Here is a 20,120-nt window from a genome sequence, read left to right as displayed (position 1 = left end):
TATAGACTAGTTTTTAGAAATGTTCGTAATTTTCAGTCCATGGATCCGTGGATGTGTTTGTTGGTAACTATGGAAGACCGCTCACGACATGCGACATGCGAGTTTTTAAAACTGCGATCTGCGGTTAGGTTTAGGGGTTAGGGTTAGGGTTAGGGGTTAGGTTTTCTCTCGTAAAAAGCCTTGGGACTGGTCAGTTTCTTCGGCCTGGGGTGGGGGGGGGGGCGGTGGATTCATGGGGGGGGGGTTTCACCCTGTTTTTGACTTTGGTGATAGGGGTGTCACCATTTTTTTGAAATGCCCAATAGGGAGGGGGGGTTCAGTGTGTTTTGAATTTCGACACAGGCTCATCATTGCCTAAAATGCATCGTGTCAGCCTCAAATTTCATCATTCAGTTGTATTTTTCGGCGCGCTCTTTGGGCGCGTAACTTTAATAATCAGACATATTTTTCAGCACACCCAACTTTAACATATCAAGCATACATATATCAGAGATATATGTATGTTCAATATTTATCAGCATGCTCTTCGAGCGCATTACTTTAATATATCAGACATTTTTCAGCACGTCCTACCTGTGCATGACTTTAATATACAAGACATATATATCAGAGATATCAGGATGTTTCATATTTTTCTCCTCGCCCTTCAGGTACTATACTTTAATAAATCAGAGATATATGCCACAGATATCTTGATGTTTGCTAAGTGAAAGTGTACCGTTATGAAATCTGCATTTCATGTGATATCAAGACATTGCAAATTCCTGATACATTTCTGTTCTCTCTATGAGAATTCAGTATGAGAAAGCAACATGCACAAATATTTCACAATAGATATTTGATACAGTGACTTATTTTAGAGATAGAAAAATGACAAGATATCTTTCGTTCTCATTTATGCAACTGTTTTCCTTTGTGTATCAGGTTTTCTGTAGAATGATGCTTTTTGATGACCAAAATAACAGTTAAAAAGGCAGTTTTTGTCATAGTTAGCTGTGCTTTTATGGTTTCAATGTTACAAGAAAAAGTCATCTCAGACACTGCACACATCAGATTTGGCTAAAATGCCTCTCTTATGCTCCTCAGGAGATTTAATTGGATGGCTGGCAAGTCTTAACACCCATCAAAATTTTTGATTTACTGCTTTTTACTCTTTGATATTAATGATTGACATCAATTTCTGTACAACAGTTCAGGACATCTGGTTAAGCATAGAAAGTGTAAAATACATTCACAGCTCATTCAAAATGAACTATATTCAAACTTTAAGATTGACACTTTGAAATTCCTATCTTACAACTGACATGTCAACAATGTCTTTAAAACACAGAATGACTGTTACTGGTAATAAAATATAAATGTATGTAAAATATTATATATATATATATATATATATATATATATATATATATATATATATATATATATATATATATATATATATATATATATATATATGTATTTCGCTCACTGCTTTAATAGTAGTTAGAGCACTCTGAGATTGTTGGGTAGCCTCTTGCGTAATATAAGGGGCGTTCACTGTTGGCACTATGCTTCGCTCATGGTACGTGTTGCCGTTTTGAGCACTCTGGTGAGTCCATATTTTCAATCCTCAACAATGTGTAACCGTACTCTCTGTGCCCAAGTTCAGAGGTTGCCATAAAGCCATTATGGTGATAACCGGGAGGGCACATTGTATACATTTTGTATATATATATATATATATATATATATATATATATATATATATATATATATATAATAATTATTATAATTTATATAAAATTTGTGTCCACCTTTTGTTTTACAGTTGTCGCGTCTGGGGGGTCACCCTATTTTCGAAATTTGGAACAGGGGGTCACCCTGTTTTCAAAATTTGGAATAGTTGGGTCAGCCACTTTTTGACGTCAGCAAAAAATAATCCACCGCCCTCCCCTCAGGTCGATGAAACTGACCAGTCCCTTACTTCGCTCTCAACCCTGGAGGTTAGGCCAAGGGACAGAAAAATTGTAATGGCATAACTTAGGGTTAGTTAGCGTTCGGGGTTAGGGTTAGGGTAGGGTTAGGGTTAGGGTTAGGTCACAGATCACAGTTAAAGACGCAGGTCGTATGTCGCAGGTCGTGACCGGTCTTCCATCATGTCGGAGTCCTAACGTGGCCGCTATTTCTCCCAGGGTGTAGCCATTGTAGAAGTATGCAGAAATAAGCTCGTCTCTACCTCTGTAATCCATCGTTAGGAGGAGAACGAAATGACATGTATGCAAACGCCATATTAGTTTTGCAACTCGCACGTCGCAGTTTAAGAACTCCCAGGTCGCAGTTTAAAAAAACTTGCATGTCGCATGTCGTGACCGGTCTTCCATAGTTATCCTCTCAACTCTTGCGTTAAGGTTTTCCAAAAATTGGTGCAAAAAAGCTATACAGTGAAACCTGTCTAAACTGAACCCTGTCTAAACTGGAAACTTTTCCAAGTCCCATTCCAATAGAACTCTATATTAACAGGACCTGAATAAACCGAACACCACAGGGAATAGAGTAATCTTCTTGTTGTTGTTGTTGTTGTTGTTGTTGTTGATTGTTGTTGTTGATGGTGGTGATGATGATGATGATGACGATAATAAAAAATATTAAAAAACAATGTGTCATTCCTTGCTGTTGTTTGTCGATGTTGTAGATAATTGTAAAAGAAAACCGTAATCGTGACCAAAAAATGACGTAGGTCGCCCAACATCACTCCCGTCCTACTATGACGGGAGTGACGTTGGGCGACCTTCGTCGTTTTTTGGTCACGATTACGGTTTTCTTTTACAATTGTCTACAACATCGACAAACAACAGCAAGGAATGACCACAGTCGTTTGGTGGGCTATTCAGCTCTGGGACAATTCGCCCCATAGACGAGTGTACAGAAGCGAGGTTGTTTCTCTCTTCTGTACACTCGTCTATGGGGCGAATAGTCCCAGAGCTGAATAGCCCACGAGGGACTGTGGAATGACAAATTGTTTTTTAATATTTTTTATTATCGTCATCATCATCATCATCATCATCATCAACAACAACAACAACAACAACAACAACAACAACAACAACAACAACAAGATTACTCTCTTATTCCCTGTGCGAACACCTCTCCAAACAGGACAATTTTCTCAGTCCCTGCAGGGTTCAGTTTAGACAGGTTTTATCGTACATGGTCCGAAATGTGTAAAAATCGCCACCATGAGAGGCGATATGAAAGCCCTAATTATTCAGAGGACAATAAACAATTAACTTGTATAACTATGACTTGAGACCTGAAGAGTCAACGTATTAAACATACAACCGTTGAACTTTAAGGAAATTAAGGGCTAAGAATGTTGCGTTATAACTACATCGTGAGAAACGGATATTAAGAGGAGAGATTACTAAATATTATGAAATACAAATCCCACTGTGTTTTGATTAACATTTACAGTGATATGAAACTAGGAGCACATTTTTAAAGTCGTTTTTACACTTATCATTCCATCAGACGCATTTGGGAATATCGGATCTGACGCCGGTGAAGCTGACGCTCTAGCGTCATCCTCATCCTCATTTTCTCGTGACCCCTGAGGCTGAGAGGAGGAGGATGAGTATGACGCCAACTTTACGTTCGTGGATGGCGCCCTCATGAAGCTTCCAGTCAGGGTCAAAGTTCAGGGTTATTTCAAGATGGCAGCGCCCACGGCGAACGCGTGTCGAGCGCTAACGAGAGAAATGAAATCCAAATGTCTACATATGGCGAAGTACTTCCGAACTGTCACAAAATGTCATGAGAAACATATCAGTAGACGCGGTTTCCATAGTTATGATGGTCTTTTTCAACTCTCTTTCTTCAAAACTTCATCATTTAAGTCCTCGCTCAAAGTTAACTCTTCTGAACATAGTCATAGGACTGCATGGATGTCTTGTGGCAAGTGTTTGTTTTGTACACGAGAAATACAATCGACAGATGGGGTTCCGAGTGACAAGATACAAAATCCGGATGAGGACTTCTTTGGACTTAATCAAGAAGGTAATTTTGACAAATTTGAAAATGTAGGTAATACAATGGATCGTGATACTGGTGGGAGTAACAGGCGAAGAAGACGACAGCGGAACGCGGTTACTCGGTTGACGCGTGTTATTCATAACAAACATATACCAGAGGCAGACGACATCGTTGTAGATTCATCAAGAAAGAGACCACAACGTTCGCTGAACGTTGCAGAATCGCAGGACTCTGAAATTTCTGCCGAAAAGCTTGCCAAACAAATAAGAAAGAGAATCCAAGAAGGAAAACCAAAGATCACTCAGAATACAGTGACAGACGATGCAACTGATAATGTCGGTAAGGTATACAATAATTTAAGGCAAAAGTTCCTTTAGGCCACCACCCCTGGAAATCACGTTAATCGTGGACTTTCCTTGGAAGAAGCACATCAAATACAACTTTTGGAGGGGTTTAGAATTAGGGTTAGGGTTAGTTTTAGGGTTAGCATGCTTAAAAGTGTTGTATATCCTAGCTAAGAAAAAGAAAATCGGGTGTGGGGATTTCTTTCCTAATTTAATACACAGACTCTTAATTATACCATACAGGTACTTTTGCCTCCATAATTATACACAGTCCCTCCAACCATGGACATAAAAGTAAAGGATCCTTCTTGTTGACTTTTCAAGCTATAATTCTTTGTTCTACATGTTCAATTACTGCAAGTAACTTTGTCTGGAGAATACGTAGCCACAGCTGATTTCATTTCTGCAGAGTTCTATAGAGGCAAAAACAAGACTTTACCCAGACATTAAAATTTCTTCCCTATGCATGATGTGAACTGTTCAACAGAAATTGTCTTTAGAAAATTTTACAAACCGTTTCATAGAAGATCAACAATGGATTGGAGCAAGAGCAATGTCACAGTCGTAGCTTACCCATGGTGGCAGCTCATGACCATGTCACCCAATAATGATGATGTTCTTAACTATGGGTTTCGCACTGTCAATTATGATCTGAAGTTTCATCTCTTGGGCAGGTGATATACATCATGATATTTGGCTTGCTGCATACATGTAATGCAGCTATTTGCATACTCTGGGTGGGAGTTTTTCTCATAGCATCGCTTTGACAGTAAGCTTATGATTTGAATAATCATGATGGGCACTTTCATGACATGTGCAAAGAGGGGTCAAATGGTCGCACATGGAATACATTTTGAAACATAACATATGTCATATGCGTTCTCAGACATAAACTGAAACTTTTTTTCGGTTTATTTGCAGCTCAACTTTAGTCGTTATATATTCACAGACATCATATGCAAGATTCAATGACAATGAACGCCTAAAACATGGCAAAATTTTGGGATTCTGGGACCAAACATGGCACGGCCAATCAGTAGCATGGCTATTTTACATTTGCATAGATTTATGATAATCCGGCTTTTACAGGGGAAGTTCTTGTTTAAATTCATTCACTCATCCTTTCATGGATGAATGTTCTAATGCAGTAAAATGCTAGATGTTCTGTTTAATGGGTACAATTCAAAGAATGTAGAATGTCTGAGAAAACTTAAAGATATTTTAATAGCAACACATTATATGATCTTTGATCGAAGTTCAGCATAACGACTCACACTACATGTAAACTCAATTGAAATGAATGCTTCTTTGCCTCATATGTGATTTGTTAGTCTAATATGTAATGTTTATTAAAGATATATAGTCATCTGTAATCTAAATATGCCCATATATGGTCAAAGGGGCGTTCCTTGGTATTCAAAATGCCCATTTGAAGGCACTGTTTTTAAAAAGCGGCCACCCGCTTAAAATCTGTGATTTGTTAGATTTTCTCTTTTCATGGTAACTGTGGCAAAGTTGGAACAGGTGACAGTATACCTTTAAAACATATTATGGACGTTGTATCTACAGATGTTTCATCCATTGGAAGAATTGATAGCCAAGGGTTTAGAGTCTTATCTCACCAAACTCAAGACCTCAGTAAGCTGTCGCCGTATGTTGTTGCCAAGATTCTGAAAGACTGTGTCATTTATGACCATGGTAAGTTGTGAATACGCCAAGTTTGTAAATAGATATTGATTTTGTCAAAACCTGCACCGCTCTTTATTGGGTAAACAGATGTTACAGTTAACAGAAGAAATAACATTTATCATGTCATGATTTCCATCATAAAATATGAAAGAAGTAAAAAAACTAAAGAAATAGATATGAAATAAATAAAACATGCTATACACACTATTATATCATACCAGTATATTGATGGCGCAAATGCAGCGATCTGATTGGTCGAGACGCGAAAAGAACCGTGGTATATTGGCGATATACCACGGCCGGCATACGCGCAAGCTCTCAGCTTGAGCAAAAGTCTGTTTTTGACTTTCCAAGCCAGAATTTCAATATACTGTTATGATATAATAGCAATAAATCACACCCAGCGACGGTATACCACACGATTTTGACCAGTTCATTTCATATATGCACTCGCTATCGTTTGTGCATGTATGTCGTGAACTGGTCAAAATCTCGTGGTATACCATCACTGGGTGTGCTTTATTGCTTAATTATACTATACAGCAAGAAAAAGTGAAATTGTTTGTATCAGATCATTTGTTGTGCAATGAAATCACAGCATATTAGATTTGTGAGGTCAACTTCTTTTACAAATGATTCTTGTGTGGAGATACATACTTTCTAACCCTACACAACATTGTAACCTTCAAATGAGGGTCTTGCCTCCATTTTTGGCAATCCAAACATTTGATAATTTGCAGTGTCAAGTGATCAGCTCTCCTTATGGCGCTAGTTTGCTTTGTCATATACATGCCGATGCACATATACATCAGAACTTGCTCAATTGGCAATCTGCAGTTGATAAGTCGAAAATGCTCTGAAGTTTGTTCATGGAAAGTAATCATCGATAACTAGAGTAAACCTTTTCACTGGTGTTTGAACAGCATCATGGGAGATACCACTGCTGCATCCCAGTTCCAGTGTGCTCTCTCCATTTTGATTCGTCACCCATGCCATGGCAACACACCTACAGCTGTCTGAATTTTGAACATTAAGCCGACTTGATGCATACAAAAAATTCAACCTACAAACAAAATCAGTGTATTCTATAGTGATTATATGATGTTTTCCATTTGGCATTTGTAGTGAAGGATTTGAAATACCTAGCACAATAAGCTCCTTTGGTGGGAAATTGCTTGTAGAAACATTGTGTAGTACACTGTACAAATGCAGCAGAGGGTGCTGGTTTTAAACCGTCATTAACCCTCTGAGCGCCAAAGTCAATTTTTGTTGCCTTTATAAAATGTACTTCTGATCAGTCAATTTTTTTTCAGATTTTTGCAAAAATATTGATAAAAAATTGTAGCCAATGAAATTTGATATCCATTTGGTCCAAAATTATTTAAAAAATTATAGAAAAATTCATAAAAGCTGGTAAAATGTTGCAATAAAGTTTTGGTGGAAAAATTACAGCACTCAAAGGGTTAATCATCCCGTTGTCATACAACAGAATTTCTTTGCTTTTGTTAATTATGCATTATCAACAGCTTGATGGCCGTGGGTGTTACAGCTAGATTCATATTGAAATGTGTAAATTTTAGGACGCACCTGTATGAGTTTTTAGAGTTTTTAGTTGATATGATGATCACGATGGCTCTTTCATTTAATTAAAAAGTAATAATGACAGCAGACATTGCTAATAACACATTCACAAATCTCGGATTTTTGCACTAACAAAACGTGTACTCCAACTGAAAACAGGTTATCAACAAGATGGGCATTAGAAATCTAATTTGTGTCACATTTTAATCTCTATCAAATTACATCAGAAAATACTGGTTCAAATATAATGATATGTATATTGTCCTTGGCAGTGACCTTATTTAGATTTGTTCAAAATGTGACAAAATTGATTAGTTCTGGAAAAAAGTCAGTTCCCAAATTTAATTTGATTCCTTTGGTAAGTTTGTAAAATCCTGGGGCTTAATACCTCCTCAGTATATTTTGAGGCTACTTTTGGTATTTGTGGTGAAAATATTATTCAAGAATTACCTCTATCTGATTTTATGCTTTCTGGTCTCAAAAAATGGTCTAATCGAATAGTTGCGTTAACCACCATGGGATACCAATATGATCTGCATTGAGCATGTCATGATCAAAAACCAGCTGTTCCTAAGGGACCGTTTCAGATTGTAACATAAGTTCAAAAAGCGAAATTTATTTGTTTACGGGAGAGGGGTTTTGACCTCCATCAATTAGTGAACTTCACTTTCACACTTTTATTTTTTTTTATTACAAGTCCTCTTATATTGTGTGTAAATTTAACAAAAACTGCACACTCTTTCGAACAAATTTTGCTGTAACTATTTCCAACTTGTTCGTGTCATACTGATGGCGGTTAGTACTCAAATTTGACCGATTACTCGACGATGTGATGTAGTCAGGGTAAACACATTCTTCATAGCTATAGCAAAATGCTACATTGTACTCTCAGGCAGGCATCAATATTTCACTTTTGAGCTTTCGTTTTTGGGGAGGGGGTTTTGATGTAAATGAAGGAATTTTGTTTCATGAACATATGCGACAATCTGAGAAGGTCCCTTATGCCTTGATATTTGATTTTCAGGTGAAAAGTTATGACCTTTGACACTTTTGGTTTGCTAGCAGCAATCTCATTTTGTCAATATTTATAATTGTGCTGTTAATTGCTATATACCAAAATATACGAGACTGTTTTCATAAGTTTTTGTATTGAACTTTGAAACTGTTTTACTAGCTGGATGCGTTCTGACAAAAAATACTGTTTTCTCATTTCCAACAGAGGATGTTATTGCCATTGATAAACCCTATGGCCTGCCATCACATGGTACGTATTCATGTCTCCATAGCAGTTGGGTTAGATATCACGGTATTGTGAAAACTCCTCATTGCAAATCCAAAAAAGTCACAGATGTACCATTTTGCTACGGATGATTTTGTTTTCTCAATAGTGTTTTTTTTCCCGACTTATTAATTCGCACATTGAAGCATCAGAAATGAAGGCAGCTGTACAGTTCAATGCCTTATCTCTAGTAACATTTTAGGTGGTAGCTTTCAAAATGTCAACCCTCTCTATATTCAAGTCTTTCTTCATAGTGTTCTTATATTCTAGCAAAATTCGCAATGTTTTTTCTGGAATGCACAGTTTTACCAATTCACCCTATTTAATTAGACCCCTCTTTAAATAAACACAAACATATGCCGTATCCCACTCTACAATGATATCTTGAGATCTTGATGTACAGAGAGTGCTGATAGTGGCATTCCGTACAATGATTTCTGCCTATGATGTATACATAGTTTACTAAACCCCTCAATCTACCTATCCACAGTGACCAATCTGCAGAAAGATACGGTACACCGAAAGACTATCAACTAGAGCTTTTTTCCACACTCGTCTGCAAAGCAGTTTGAACTTGTATGCATGAAGTGTGAATGATTTGTGTAGGCTTCTAATATATTCTCAGTTTTAATGAACTTTTCTTACATTTGCTGTTAACAATGGGGCTACTCTAAAATATGGTATAGAAGGAGAGGGGGTAAACCTGATGATATCCTGTTTGAATTCAGAATCATGTTGTTTGCTCACAGGCTGTGCATGTACACTACATAGACATGAAAGTATGATACCGAGCAAGGATTCTCACTTATGTTCCCCATCCTATCAAAGGAATTTACTTTCAATCTGCAGATAGCCTTTTTCCTGATATCACTGATCTACTACATGTATGGTCAATGATACTGTATAGATATTGTTTAAATCAGTGTACTATTACTCATATCAATTGCTTTGCTAAATCTTTCTACCATAGGAGGACCGGGCATTAAAAACAATGTCAACGACACTTTACAACTTTTGGCAAAGTTGATAGACAAGAATCTTCAAAAGCTTCACCTGGTACATCGACTTGACAAAGAGACAACGGGAGTCATGCTGCTTGCCAAGTCTGAAATCACTGCAAGGCAGCTGAATTCTTTGTTCAGACACCACCAAGTTGTCAAGAAGTACTGGTAATGTTTTCCCACATTTGTTATTGTAATATGACATTAAACTGGTCCAATAATCATTTCCATTCAAGGTAATACATTACCAGGTCCATGGGACATTTGGGATTTACAAATTTAAGTAGGACCAGCCTGAACCACTGATAGTGGTTAGTGGTTATTGCAAATATTCATACAAGTGGAAAGTAAAAACAGAGAGTCCACAATACCCTGAAATCTTTGTTTATGAAAAGCACATAAATTAAGGTAAGTTGATATTAACCTTAAGATAAGAACTAAAATGAAAGGTGTTTTCATTTGTATTTACTCTTTAATCAATCCTGACCTTAATGACCCGTAGGTTACCAGTGATCAGTGTCAAATTGTCTGTGCCCACTAATCTTATGTTCTACATTGGAAAGAATGGTTTCTTGATGTTCTGTCACTTGAACATCAGATAATTTTACGATGTCAGTCAGCAATAAATGATAACCAAAAAGACTGACAGTTTACTGTATTTTGCATCAAGTTTGTTTGTTGTGAAATAATGTGTACCTAGATTTTAACATTTTAAACTTTCTGATTCCCATTTAAAGTGTGTACTTCTTTCAAGATGTCTTCTCGCTGATTTCATGACTGTTTGAAATGTGGGATCTCTGTTTAGCTGATCCAGTGTATTAACAAAAGTGAAACTTGAAAGTGAAATTATTGCCGCCAACTCTTTGTAAAAAAGGCTGTCGCATTTTACAGAAGTAAAGTCACACTGCAATGTTAGATAAAACATAAACTGATGATCTGTGTTGTGTTGATTTTCTGCTTTCAGGGTATTAACCATTAGAATTCCAGAACCAAGTGAAGGTAAGTCTGGAAAGCTTGTGTATTAAGTTGCTTGTATTCTGATAGATGCACAGACAGACACACACACATGTGCATACATGCACATACTAGTACTCATGGACACACTTGCTGGCATAATCTAGCCACTTAATCTGTGTTTTACGTCATTTGGATCAATAAAATGCAATGTGTCCTACATGTTCCTGTTAGCATGTCTTTCATAGTAAATAAACAGGATTCTATCTGTGTGACATGTATTTTCATCAAAGCAACAACTTAGTAAGAGTCATCACTTCCACCTGAAAAGTATGAACTTTATAGAGGGCCCTGTGGGATGGATGGTACAAGTCAAGTCCCAGCCAGTGAAGCTTTAACATTTGCCATTTCACATAATTTGTTGGCGTTAATGTTTCAGGTGTAGTAGATATACCAATGGCTGAAGGAGAAGTTGTTGGAAAGAAACGAGTAAGTTCTGATTTTCATGCAACTTTGATAGCACATTGATACTTCAATAGATTTACTATGATTAGAAAAAAAAAATCATTATTATTCACTTCCCATTGTTATGAAGTAAACTTTATTTATCTGCGCTTGAAAGAACTTTGATGTTTTTTGGGCACTTTGTACAGTTTTTCTTTTCCTTGTCAGATGGTTCTGAGGCCAGACTTCAGCTTGGAGTACAAAGACTTGAGTAATTTACCAAGCGGTAAAGGTGTCAAGGCCATCACTAACTACAGAGTGCTTGCCAATGAAGGAAACTGCGCACTGGTTGAACTACAACCAGAAACAGGTAATACTCTTTCACATGCACACACACCAATTGGAAAATGATCTCCCAATATTTGAATTCCCATGATTTCCATGATACAGGAATGAACCTTCAATTTATTGTAATCAGTGAATGATACAAGCATTACTCTTTCACAAGTTTTCCTTGAAACTGAAACTGTCTATCTCACTTTCTGCAACAATGATTCTGAACTTTATGAAACCTGCACTTGACTCCTTTTTAACCCCACTTTCATCTTTCTGTGAAGGAGTGACTATCAAAAGTGGAAGGTAGACTATGCATGGAATATGTGAATTGATTCATTTTCTTCTGGTCTTTCAGGGATTAAGCATCAGATCCGATGTCACCTTGCTGTTGGCCTGGGATGTCCCATTCTGGGAGACCATAAATACTCACATAACGACAGACTTGCACCACAGGTTAGTGTGAATTCACTCAGCCTTCCTATTAACTCTGATAACTTCATAAAGTTTGACTTCATTCAGTCAGATACTTTTAATGTGTAATGTGATTTGATGTTCCTGAAAGTATGCCATCTTTTGGTTAGTGTGAATCCGAAAAATGACAGAATTGTTCTTCATAATTGTCAGAAACTCAAAATCAAGCCAGAACATACTATACGCACTGCTAATTCCTAACAATTTGTAAATTTTCCTTTGATACGACAGAAAATACCTGGGGATATGCTTCAAAAGCTTGGGATGAGACAGTCTAAAGCCAGGACAATACCCATGCACCTGCATGCAAAACAACTCATCATACCTCAATTCCGTGATGGCAGAAATCTATTCATTTCTGCCGGACTTCCTTCACATTTTGTCAAGAACATGAGACGGCTGAATATCAGAGTGTAGTTGGTCTGGCATTCTCTAGAATATGATCATTGAGGGCGCTATGCCATCACTCTCATCAAATGATAGTTAAAAATAAAAAGATAGTTTCTGCTGGACTACCATCATGCATTGCATCTTTCACAGGATACTTTCCTGTTCAAACAATACTGATATCATTTGAAAGACTTATTCATAAAACCTAAAGTCTAGTCAAAATAAAATGAAAAGTAGCTTAAACCTCAATTATCCTCCATGTTTTGCACAGGGGAATACTGTGTAGTGACATACTAAAAGTGGAACAAAATTGAAAGATATCAAATTTGATTTTGGGGGGTAAAAGGAGATTTTGGTCATTTTGATTGCAGGAGTTCTTTGACATTTGCGTTTAATATTGTTGTCCTCATCTTGACATGGCCAACTTGGATTTTGCATCATGTTAACATCTTGTTGTCATAGTGTCATTATTTCAATTTTATAAAATCATTAGTTGTTACCAATAGTGAAAATTTGCAGTTAAATGAATAAATACACAACAAAAACCAGTTTTACTCATAACTATTGAAGTGGATTTATTCGTATTTGATATCTGTCATTGACAAACTACAGTGTAGAAATACAGAAAAATTGAAGGCAATATCATATTTTTGTTGATATTTATCACTCGATTTATAAGTAAATATTTATTTCCTTAAAGTGCAGGAGTTCATTGTCTTTAAGGAACATATTTTGGTCCAATAGTGGTCTTCATATGAGATAACCAAACCTCTAGCCTTATTTGTTAGCCCAGAATGATATATGTTTTCTTATTAACAAGTGAAGGACTAATCTTCAACAGTGCTGGCTTTTAAAAGTATTGCTATGTCTGTAAAAGTGACAGTATATGATTGAACATGGTGAAAAAGGATTGTTAGACCATGTTCCAAAACATTTGAATACTTCTCCTGGAAAAACAGGGATGAGACATTTCCAAATTTTCTAAAATAAAACATTGAAAATGCTTGGCCTAGGCAAAAGTAATCAGAAACATTAAATCAGCAATGCCATCTTAAACTGTTCACCCCGATTCCCTGTAAACAGGTCCACAGTCACCATCATCAACAATGGGGCTGGGCCAAACCATGGCGATGAAAGGGTTAAACAAATAGTGAAAGGGAACTAATTTCCATGACTGTGAGAGGCAGTTGATAGGATCTGATGCTAAACCTTTCACTCAGCCCAAGATCCTCTCAGCACCTTATTCTGACTGAAAACGTCAGGTGCATTGATTCCACATTACTCTCCAAATATAGTGTGGGATTTTACTCACTCAAACTTCCAGCCCCACAAAAAGCGTGCAAAACAGCCAATCAAGTACAGAAAATCCATAAGGTACAATGCATAACTTGACAACATAAGTAAGTTTCTAAGCTGCTAAACTTTATACATTCACTATTTTACCATACAGAGTTAAATTTCTTGCAGACCAACATTTCAGGATATTTTCAATACAAGCATAGAGGGACATGATAGAAGAAATCAAACTTTCTAAGTTGCGCTTGATTATGTAATTCACATCACAACCAAAAAAAACACACCTAGATTTAAAGGGACAAAGTCAGCCATTTTTCATGAATTTTGCTTGATATGAGATACTACTTATATTGTTTGACATGTTGAAAGATACTGAATGAATGGGTGACCATGCATATATTTGATTCTGGTTTTAGAGACGGTAGACGAAACCATTGCGAAAATGAATTAATGGTCATGAGCATTAATTCATTTTCGCGATGGTTTCATGTATCGTGTCTAAAACCGGGGTCGAATATATGCATGTTCACCCATTCATTCAGTGTCTTTCAACATGTCAAACAATATAAGTAATATCTCGTATCAAACAAAATTCATGAAAAATGGCTGACTTTGTCCCTTTAATCAATAGATCTGGCCAGCTGATCTCCCCAATTTCCTCTTTTTTCACTTTCCAACTTTCACTTTTGCATTAAAATTTACAAAGACTGTCATATATTTATGGAGAGCATGTGGAAGTTACAATTAGTTGAAAATTGTCAGTTCTTTGCGATGAATTCAGTGCAAATGAAAATAAACCAGGAAGCTATAAAACAAGGAAATAAATCTGTTTTCTTCTCTATACGTAAAAGAAGCCATACACTAGGGCAGTGGCAACAACTCCAGTGCCAATGGTTATAGGTGCCATCTTTTTCATCTTTGATATCATCATTGGTATCATCACTGATGTGAGCCTGCTGGGTAGGTTAACACAACTCTTCAAGAAGGTTTCTCGTTGATGGAGCTGTTCATAATATGCAGTCAACAGAGGTTTGGATCCGTGGAAATGATGTAGCAATCCAACATATTTCAATCTGTCCAGCAATACAGCCAAATATACATCAGCTGCTGTGAACGCATGGCCGAGAAGCCAGTGTTCCTCACCTGATATTCAAGAACAGTTGATAAGTAAACCGTTAGAACAGAACAGGTAAATGTCACAGTGTATGATAAACGTGCTGCTATTAGTTTTTTTTAAAAAAAGAAAAATTATTAGGAAAAATTAAATTTGTTAAACATTCCTTAATTGTCAACCGACAGAAAACTCTTATCCTTCACTAGTTTTATAGGCATATTTCCTCAAATGATATCATGTGTTCACGTGAGCACAACAAAATACAAAACTCAATTTCCTGAGGATACCTGCAAATGGAAGTTTCTCTGGAGTTACAATATTCTTACCTGACCCACTTTGAGCCTTCGTTTCCTCAAGTTGTTTTTCAATTTCATCAAGGAGTACGTCAAGCCTTTTAATTTCACCGACGACTATATCATAATCATTGATCCTCTCCCGCAATGATCTCCATTTAGCTATCTTCTTTTCGTAGACTTCTTTGTATTTTGGATATTTCTTCATCAAAGCTTCAAACTCTGCATCTGGATTCTTTCCAGATCCTATTGAAAAAAAATGCATGTATAATCTATGGAGTTTTACTACAAGATATGAAGAACACAGTTATTGCTAAACTAAATTCAGTTAAAGATTCTTACCTGCACGGTTTAATGTTCTACCATAGTATCAACATATCAGAGAGGTCAAATAGTTTGCAGTGGTGACTTCAAGTAACAGAAACGTATAATGTTGCCTGCAGGAAAACTTAAAGGGTCTTTAAGGACCAGGGATATTTTGGGTAGGGAACTACTGTGACAATATATTCTTGTAGAAAATGATGCAGGCACAGATTTTATATATATATATATATGTGTGTGTGTGTGTGTGTGTGTGTGTGTGTCACCAACCTTCAACAAATCTTAAACTAGTAGTTGGTGCAAGAGCATTCTTTGTCAGTTCATTTCTGTGTTTTATGCTTCCGAACGTAATTCTGCTAATGTTCAAATCCTCAATGTGATTTCTCCATTGCTTGACCTTTCTCCCTGCTGGAGTAGTCTCGTCTGGTTGCAATCTTGGAGCTGGAAGAAATTCAAATACATGCATTCCAATATTATGTATCATGTGCCTAATATCAAAAACCTAAAATTGTATATTTTCATGTTTCAAAATTTCTTTCACATAAGAGAGCTGGTAAAACATGAAATGTTGACTCTGAATTTCGTTTTTAGCTCCCATTTGCCATACATATATGGCAATTGGGAGGTTATATGGTTGAAAAAAGTCTGTATGTGAGATGTCTGTCTGTCTGTCTGTCTGTCTGTATGTATGTATGTATGTATGTATATATGGATGAATGTCTGTCCGTCCAATACAAAAACTCCAAAACCGCTGCACGTATTAAGCTAATTTTTGGTGTAGTGATGCCATATATTGTCCCACATCATATTCAGCGTTATAAAATTGTCCTTCGCTCAATTTTGCATTAAAAATGCTGTCCTCCATGATATGCTGCACTGATTTGTTCTTTGTTGCCTAATTACTGTAAGAATGCTGTCCTTCACAAAATTCTGCAGTGAAAATAGTGACCTTTGCCCTGCTCTGTAGTGAAAATAGTGTCCTTCACGATACTATGCACTATAAAATCGTTCTTCTCCCTAATTTACAGTGGAAATACTGTTTCTCACCATATTCTGCCATATAAGCACCGTATTTTACCCATGATTCCTCGTGAAAGTGGTACACTGTAACATTATACACTGTAATGAAACTAAAGTCTTTAATCATATTTATCACCCTATTTTGCATAAAAAATGCTGTCCTTCACTCTATTCCATCATGAAAATATTGTCCTTCAGTCTATTCTGTTATGGAAATGGTTTTTCAACCTACACTGTCATGAAAATAGTGTTCTTCACTATAAAGCCATATGAATATTGTCATTTGCCCTATTTTGCAGTGTACACTAAAAATTATGTCCTCACCCTATTTTGCCGTTAAAATATGTCCTCTACCCTATTGTGTAGTTCAGAAAATGCTCAACCCATTTTGTACGGATAAGACTGTCCATCACTCTACTCTTGAGAGGTTACACTGTCCTTCACTCAATTCTGGACTGAAAATACTGCTCTCGTGCTCACCGTTTTCAGAAATACCATCATTCAGTTCTTCAATGCCCTTTGTTTTAGTCTCACCGTGGGCAAATTCTTCTACAAGAAATATCTATTTTGTCAGTCAAATACCTACATTCTGGAAATTCTTTATCCAGGTAATCCAGTATTTGGTTTGAGTCAGATACACTATGGTCACCATGAGTTATTGCAGGAACTTCTCCTTTGATATTGATGTCCAAATACCAAGGTTCCAAATGTTCCTTGAGATGGAGAATAAGTATCCGCTTCTTGAAATCAAGTCCTTTTTCCTCAATTGTCAACAAGGACTGCAAAATAAATTGATTATCTTTTCAACAAATGTATTGAAATAACGACAGAAAAATCCATTGTTGAAAACAATTACAGGAACACATGACAAATTCCTAAGTACGTGATTTTAATACATTGGAGAACACAAAAAGTAACTTGGGGAAATTTTTACCACTGGCAAGTTAGCCATGAGCACCACTTACATACTGCATAAGCAAAATTTTGTCATATTCTTCATGTGAGTTATTGTTAGTATAGTAATATTAAAACACAAGATTTTAAAATATTACGGTCCACTTGAATAAAAGACAGACTGAAAACTGGTAGCCCTGCTTTGCTGGGATCTCATATTAATTTTTTAAGTAACGTATTTTTGAAAAATTTATTTGGGTTTTTATTTATGTGTTTTTTTCATTTGTTAGTTAGCAATTTTTTGCTCACGTGATCACACACATGAACATATGTCGCAGCGATGTCTGTCTGTCTGTGTGTCTGTCTGTCTGTCTGTACGCTCCATATCTCAAAACCGGCTTATCAGATCAGACTCAAATGTGGTACATAAATTCAGTTTGCAAATTGCAAGAACTAATTAGTTTTTGGTGGGTGTGGGTTGCTTACTTTTTGCTCATTTGCATAATTAATGATTTTAGAAAAAACGGCTATACATTGACAACTATTGCGCACAATTTGATGAGACATGCTACAAATGTTAATCACACCAAGATATATTAGCAGCGGGAACCATTAAGGGCTGACATGAAATAATTGCTGATTTGCATATTTAATGAACTTTCCTAATTAGGGATATATATCTGATTTGACTTTATCAAAATTGACCAAACTTGGTATGTATATTGAAGATACTATGATTTAACATTATTGAAAGTCATTAAGCATTTTAACTTCAGCCAATTCCCAATTTGCATATTTAATGAACTTTGCTAATTAGGGATATATATCTCAATTGACTGGACCAAAGTTGATGAAACTTGCTACATATATTGATGCTACTATGATACAATATTACTGAAAATCATTAAGCATTTTTACTTCAGCCAATTCCTAATTTGCATATTTAATGAATTTTCTTAATTAGGGATATATATCTGAATTGACTGGACCGAAGTTCATTAAACTTGCTACATACATTGAAGATTCTATGATGCAACATTATTGAAAATTATTAAGCATTTTTACTTCAGCCAATTCCTTATTTGCATATTTAATGATCTTTTCCAATTAGGGATATATACTTAGATTTACTTGATTCAATTTGGCAAAACATGCTATATACATTGATGATTATACCAGGTTAAAACAATATTGAAAGTCATTTCACATTTTCATGTCAGCTAATTTATAATTTGCATATCTAATGGGATTTCACAGTTTGGTATATATATCTTGAAGGACTTGGCCAAAGGTAATAACACTTGCTATATAAAGTGGTGATACAATGACAGTAGTCAAAGAAATTTAATGTTTTTATTTCAGCTAATTACATATTTGTATACTCCTTGGTCTTTTAGAATTAATGTGGTGAATATTGATCATTATGTTGATCATAATACTTTCAATTAAGTTGCAAACATGTGACACAGATTCAAATTCACACATAACTGCAATATATAATGAAACACGTGATCATTTTCAGTTCATATCTGGTTACTTGTTTGTTTGCTTTCATTTATTGGCTTGTTTGTTATTTGTTTGTGTTTTAATTGTTTACGTTAATGTTTGTTTGTTTGGTTGATTTTTGTGTTATTTTTTTTGTTTGTCTGTTTATCCTGGCATCCTGTGGTGTAAGCAACTAATGCGAACCGTATCAGGCAGTTCGGGGTCTATGGTTACAAGAACGTTCATATGCTTACCTGCAAATGGACCTTATTGCTATTAAAATGGCTTGACCAGCATAGAAGGAACAAATTTTTTTTGCTCACGTGTTCACACACATGAGCATATGTCACAGCGATTTCTGTCTGTCTGTCTGTCTGTCTGTGTGTTCGATATCTCAAAAATGGCTCATCAGATCAGAATCAAATCTGGTACAAAGATTCAGTTTGCAAATGGCAAGAACTGATTAGTTTTTGGTGGGTGTGGCTTGCTTACTTTTTGCTCATTTGCATAACTAATGATTTTAGAAAAAAACAGATATATATTGACAATGACTGCACACAATTTGATGAGATTTGCTACAAATGTTGATCACACCAAGATATATTAGCTGTGAAAAATATTAAGGGGTAACATAAAAGATAATGGATAATTTACATATTTAATGAACTTTCCTAATTCGGGATATATATCTGATTTGACGTAATCAAAATTGACAAAACTTGGTATGTATCTTGAAGATACTATGATTTAACATTATTGAAAGTCATTAAGCATTTTTACTTCATCAAACTCTTAATTTGCATATTTAATGAACTTTGAAATTAGGGATATTTATTTGAATTGACTTGATCAAAATTAATGAAACTTGCTATGTATATTAAAGATACTATGAAATAACATCGTTGAAAGTCATTAAGCAGTTTTACTTCAGCCAAATACGTATTTGCATTTAATAAACTTTCCTAATTAGATATATATATCTGAATTGACTTGACCATAGTTGATGAAACTTGCTATGTACATTGAAGATACTATGTTATAACATTATTGAAAATCATTAAGTAGTTTTACTTCGGCCAATTCCTTATTTACATATTTAATGAACTTCACTTAATAGGGATATATATCTGAATTGACTCGACCGAAGTTGATGAATCTTGCTACATATATTGAAGATATAATAAAACAACATTATTG

The 20,120-nt window shown here is 35.8% G+C and overlaps 2 protein-coding genes across 4 annotated transcripts in view; one reads left to right on the top strand and one right to left on the bottom strand.

Moving 5' to 3' along the window:
• The first annotated feature begins 3,687 nt into the window (after positions 1 to 3,687).
• LOC139144825 (pseudouridylate synthase RPUSD4, mitochondrial-like) lies at positions 3,688 to 13,059 on the top strand. 2 transcript variants are annotated; one of them, XM_070715616.1, is made up of 9 exons: positions 3,688 to 4,350; positions 5,925 to 6,053; positions 8,845 to 8,889; positions 9,875 to 10,073; positions 10,870 to 10,904; positions 11,299 to 11,348; positions 11,532 to 11,673; positions 11,995 to 12,092; positions 12,342 to 13,059. In XM_070715616.1, exons 1-9 carry the CDS (start codon positions 3,693 to 3,695, stop codon positions 12,525 to 12,527), a joined length of 1,542 nt encoding a protein of 513 aa, XP_070571717.1. In that variant the 5' UTR covers positions 3,688 to 3,692; the 3' UTR covers positions 12,528 to 13,059. The 2 variants fall into 2 exon arrangements, with proteins under 2 accessions (XP_070571717.1, XP_070571718.1); XM_070715617.1 differs by lacking the exon at positions 8,845 to 8,889 and having other exon boundaries at positions 3,689 to 4,350; positions 12,342 to 13,057.
• Positions 13,050 to 20,120, bottom strand: part of LOC139144826 (ganglioside-induced differentiation-associated protein 1-like) — a 20,117-nt gene continuing 13,046 nt past the window's right edge. For both annotated transcript variants that reach the window (XM_070715618.1, XM_070715619.1), the window contains exons 3-6: positions 17,131 to 17,323; positions 15,795 to 15,965; positions 15,237 to 15,449; positions 13,050 to 14,939 (exon numbers count right to left, since the gene is read on the bottom strand). In XM_070715618.1, coding sequence (XP_070571719.1) covers positions 14,635 to 14,939; positions 15,237 to 15,449; positions 15,795 to 15,965; positions 17,131 to 17,323 — 882 coding nt within the window. In that variant the 3' untranslated portion in view covers positions 13,050 to 14,634. The remainder of the gene's footprint in view (positions 14,940 to 15,236; positions 15,450 to 15,794; positions 15,966 to 17,130; positions 17,324 to 20,120) is intronic.

This window comes from Ptychodera flava, chromosome 12, assembly GCF_041260155.1.
Source record: "Ptychodera flava strain L36383 chromosome 12, AS_Pfla_20210202, whole genome shotgun sequence".
Classification (NCBI taxonomy): Eukaryota; Metazoa; Hemichordata; class Enteropneusta; family Ptychoderidae; genus Ptychodera; species Ptychodera flava.
This window is presented reverse-complemented; position numbering and strand designations above follow the sequence as displayed.

Excerpts from the sequence above, each read along its gene's own strand:
- LOC139144825 (XM_070715616.1), top strand. The coding sequence starts at position 3,693 with ATGGCAGCGCCCACGGCGAACGCGTGTCGAGCGCTAACGAGAGAAATG. Across the intron at positions 10,905-11,298 it reads AATTCCAGAACCAAGTGAAG|GTGTAGTAGATATACCAATG; the intron begins GTAAGTCTGGAA and ends TTAATGTTTCAG. Across the intron at positions 11,674-11,994 it reads TGAACTACAACCAGAAACAG|GGATTAAGCATCAGATCCGA; the intron begins GTAATACTCTTT and ends CTGGTCTTTCAG.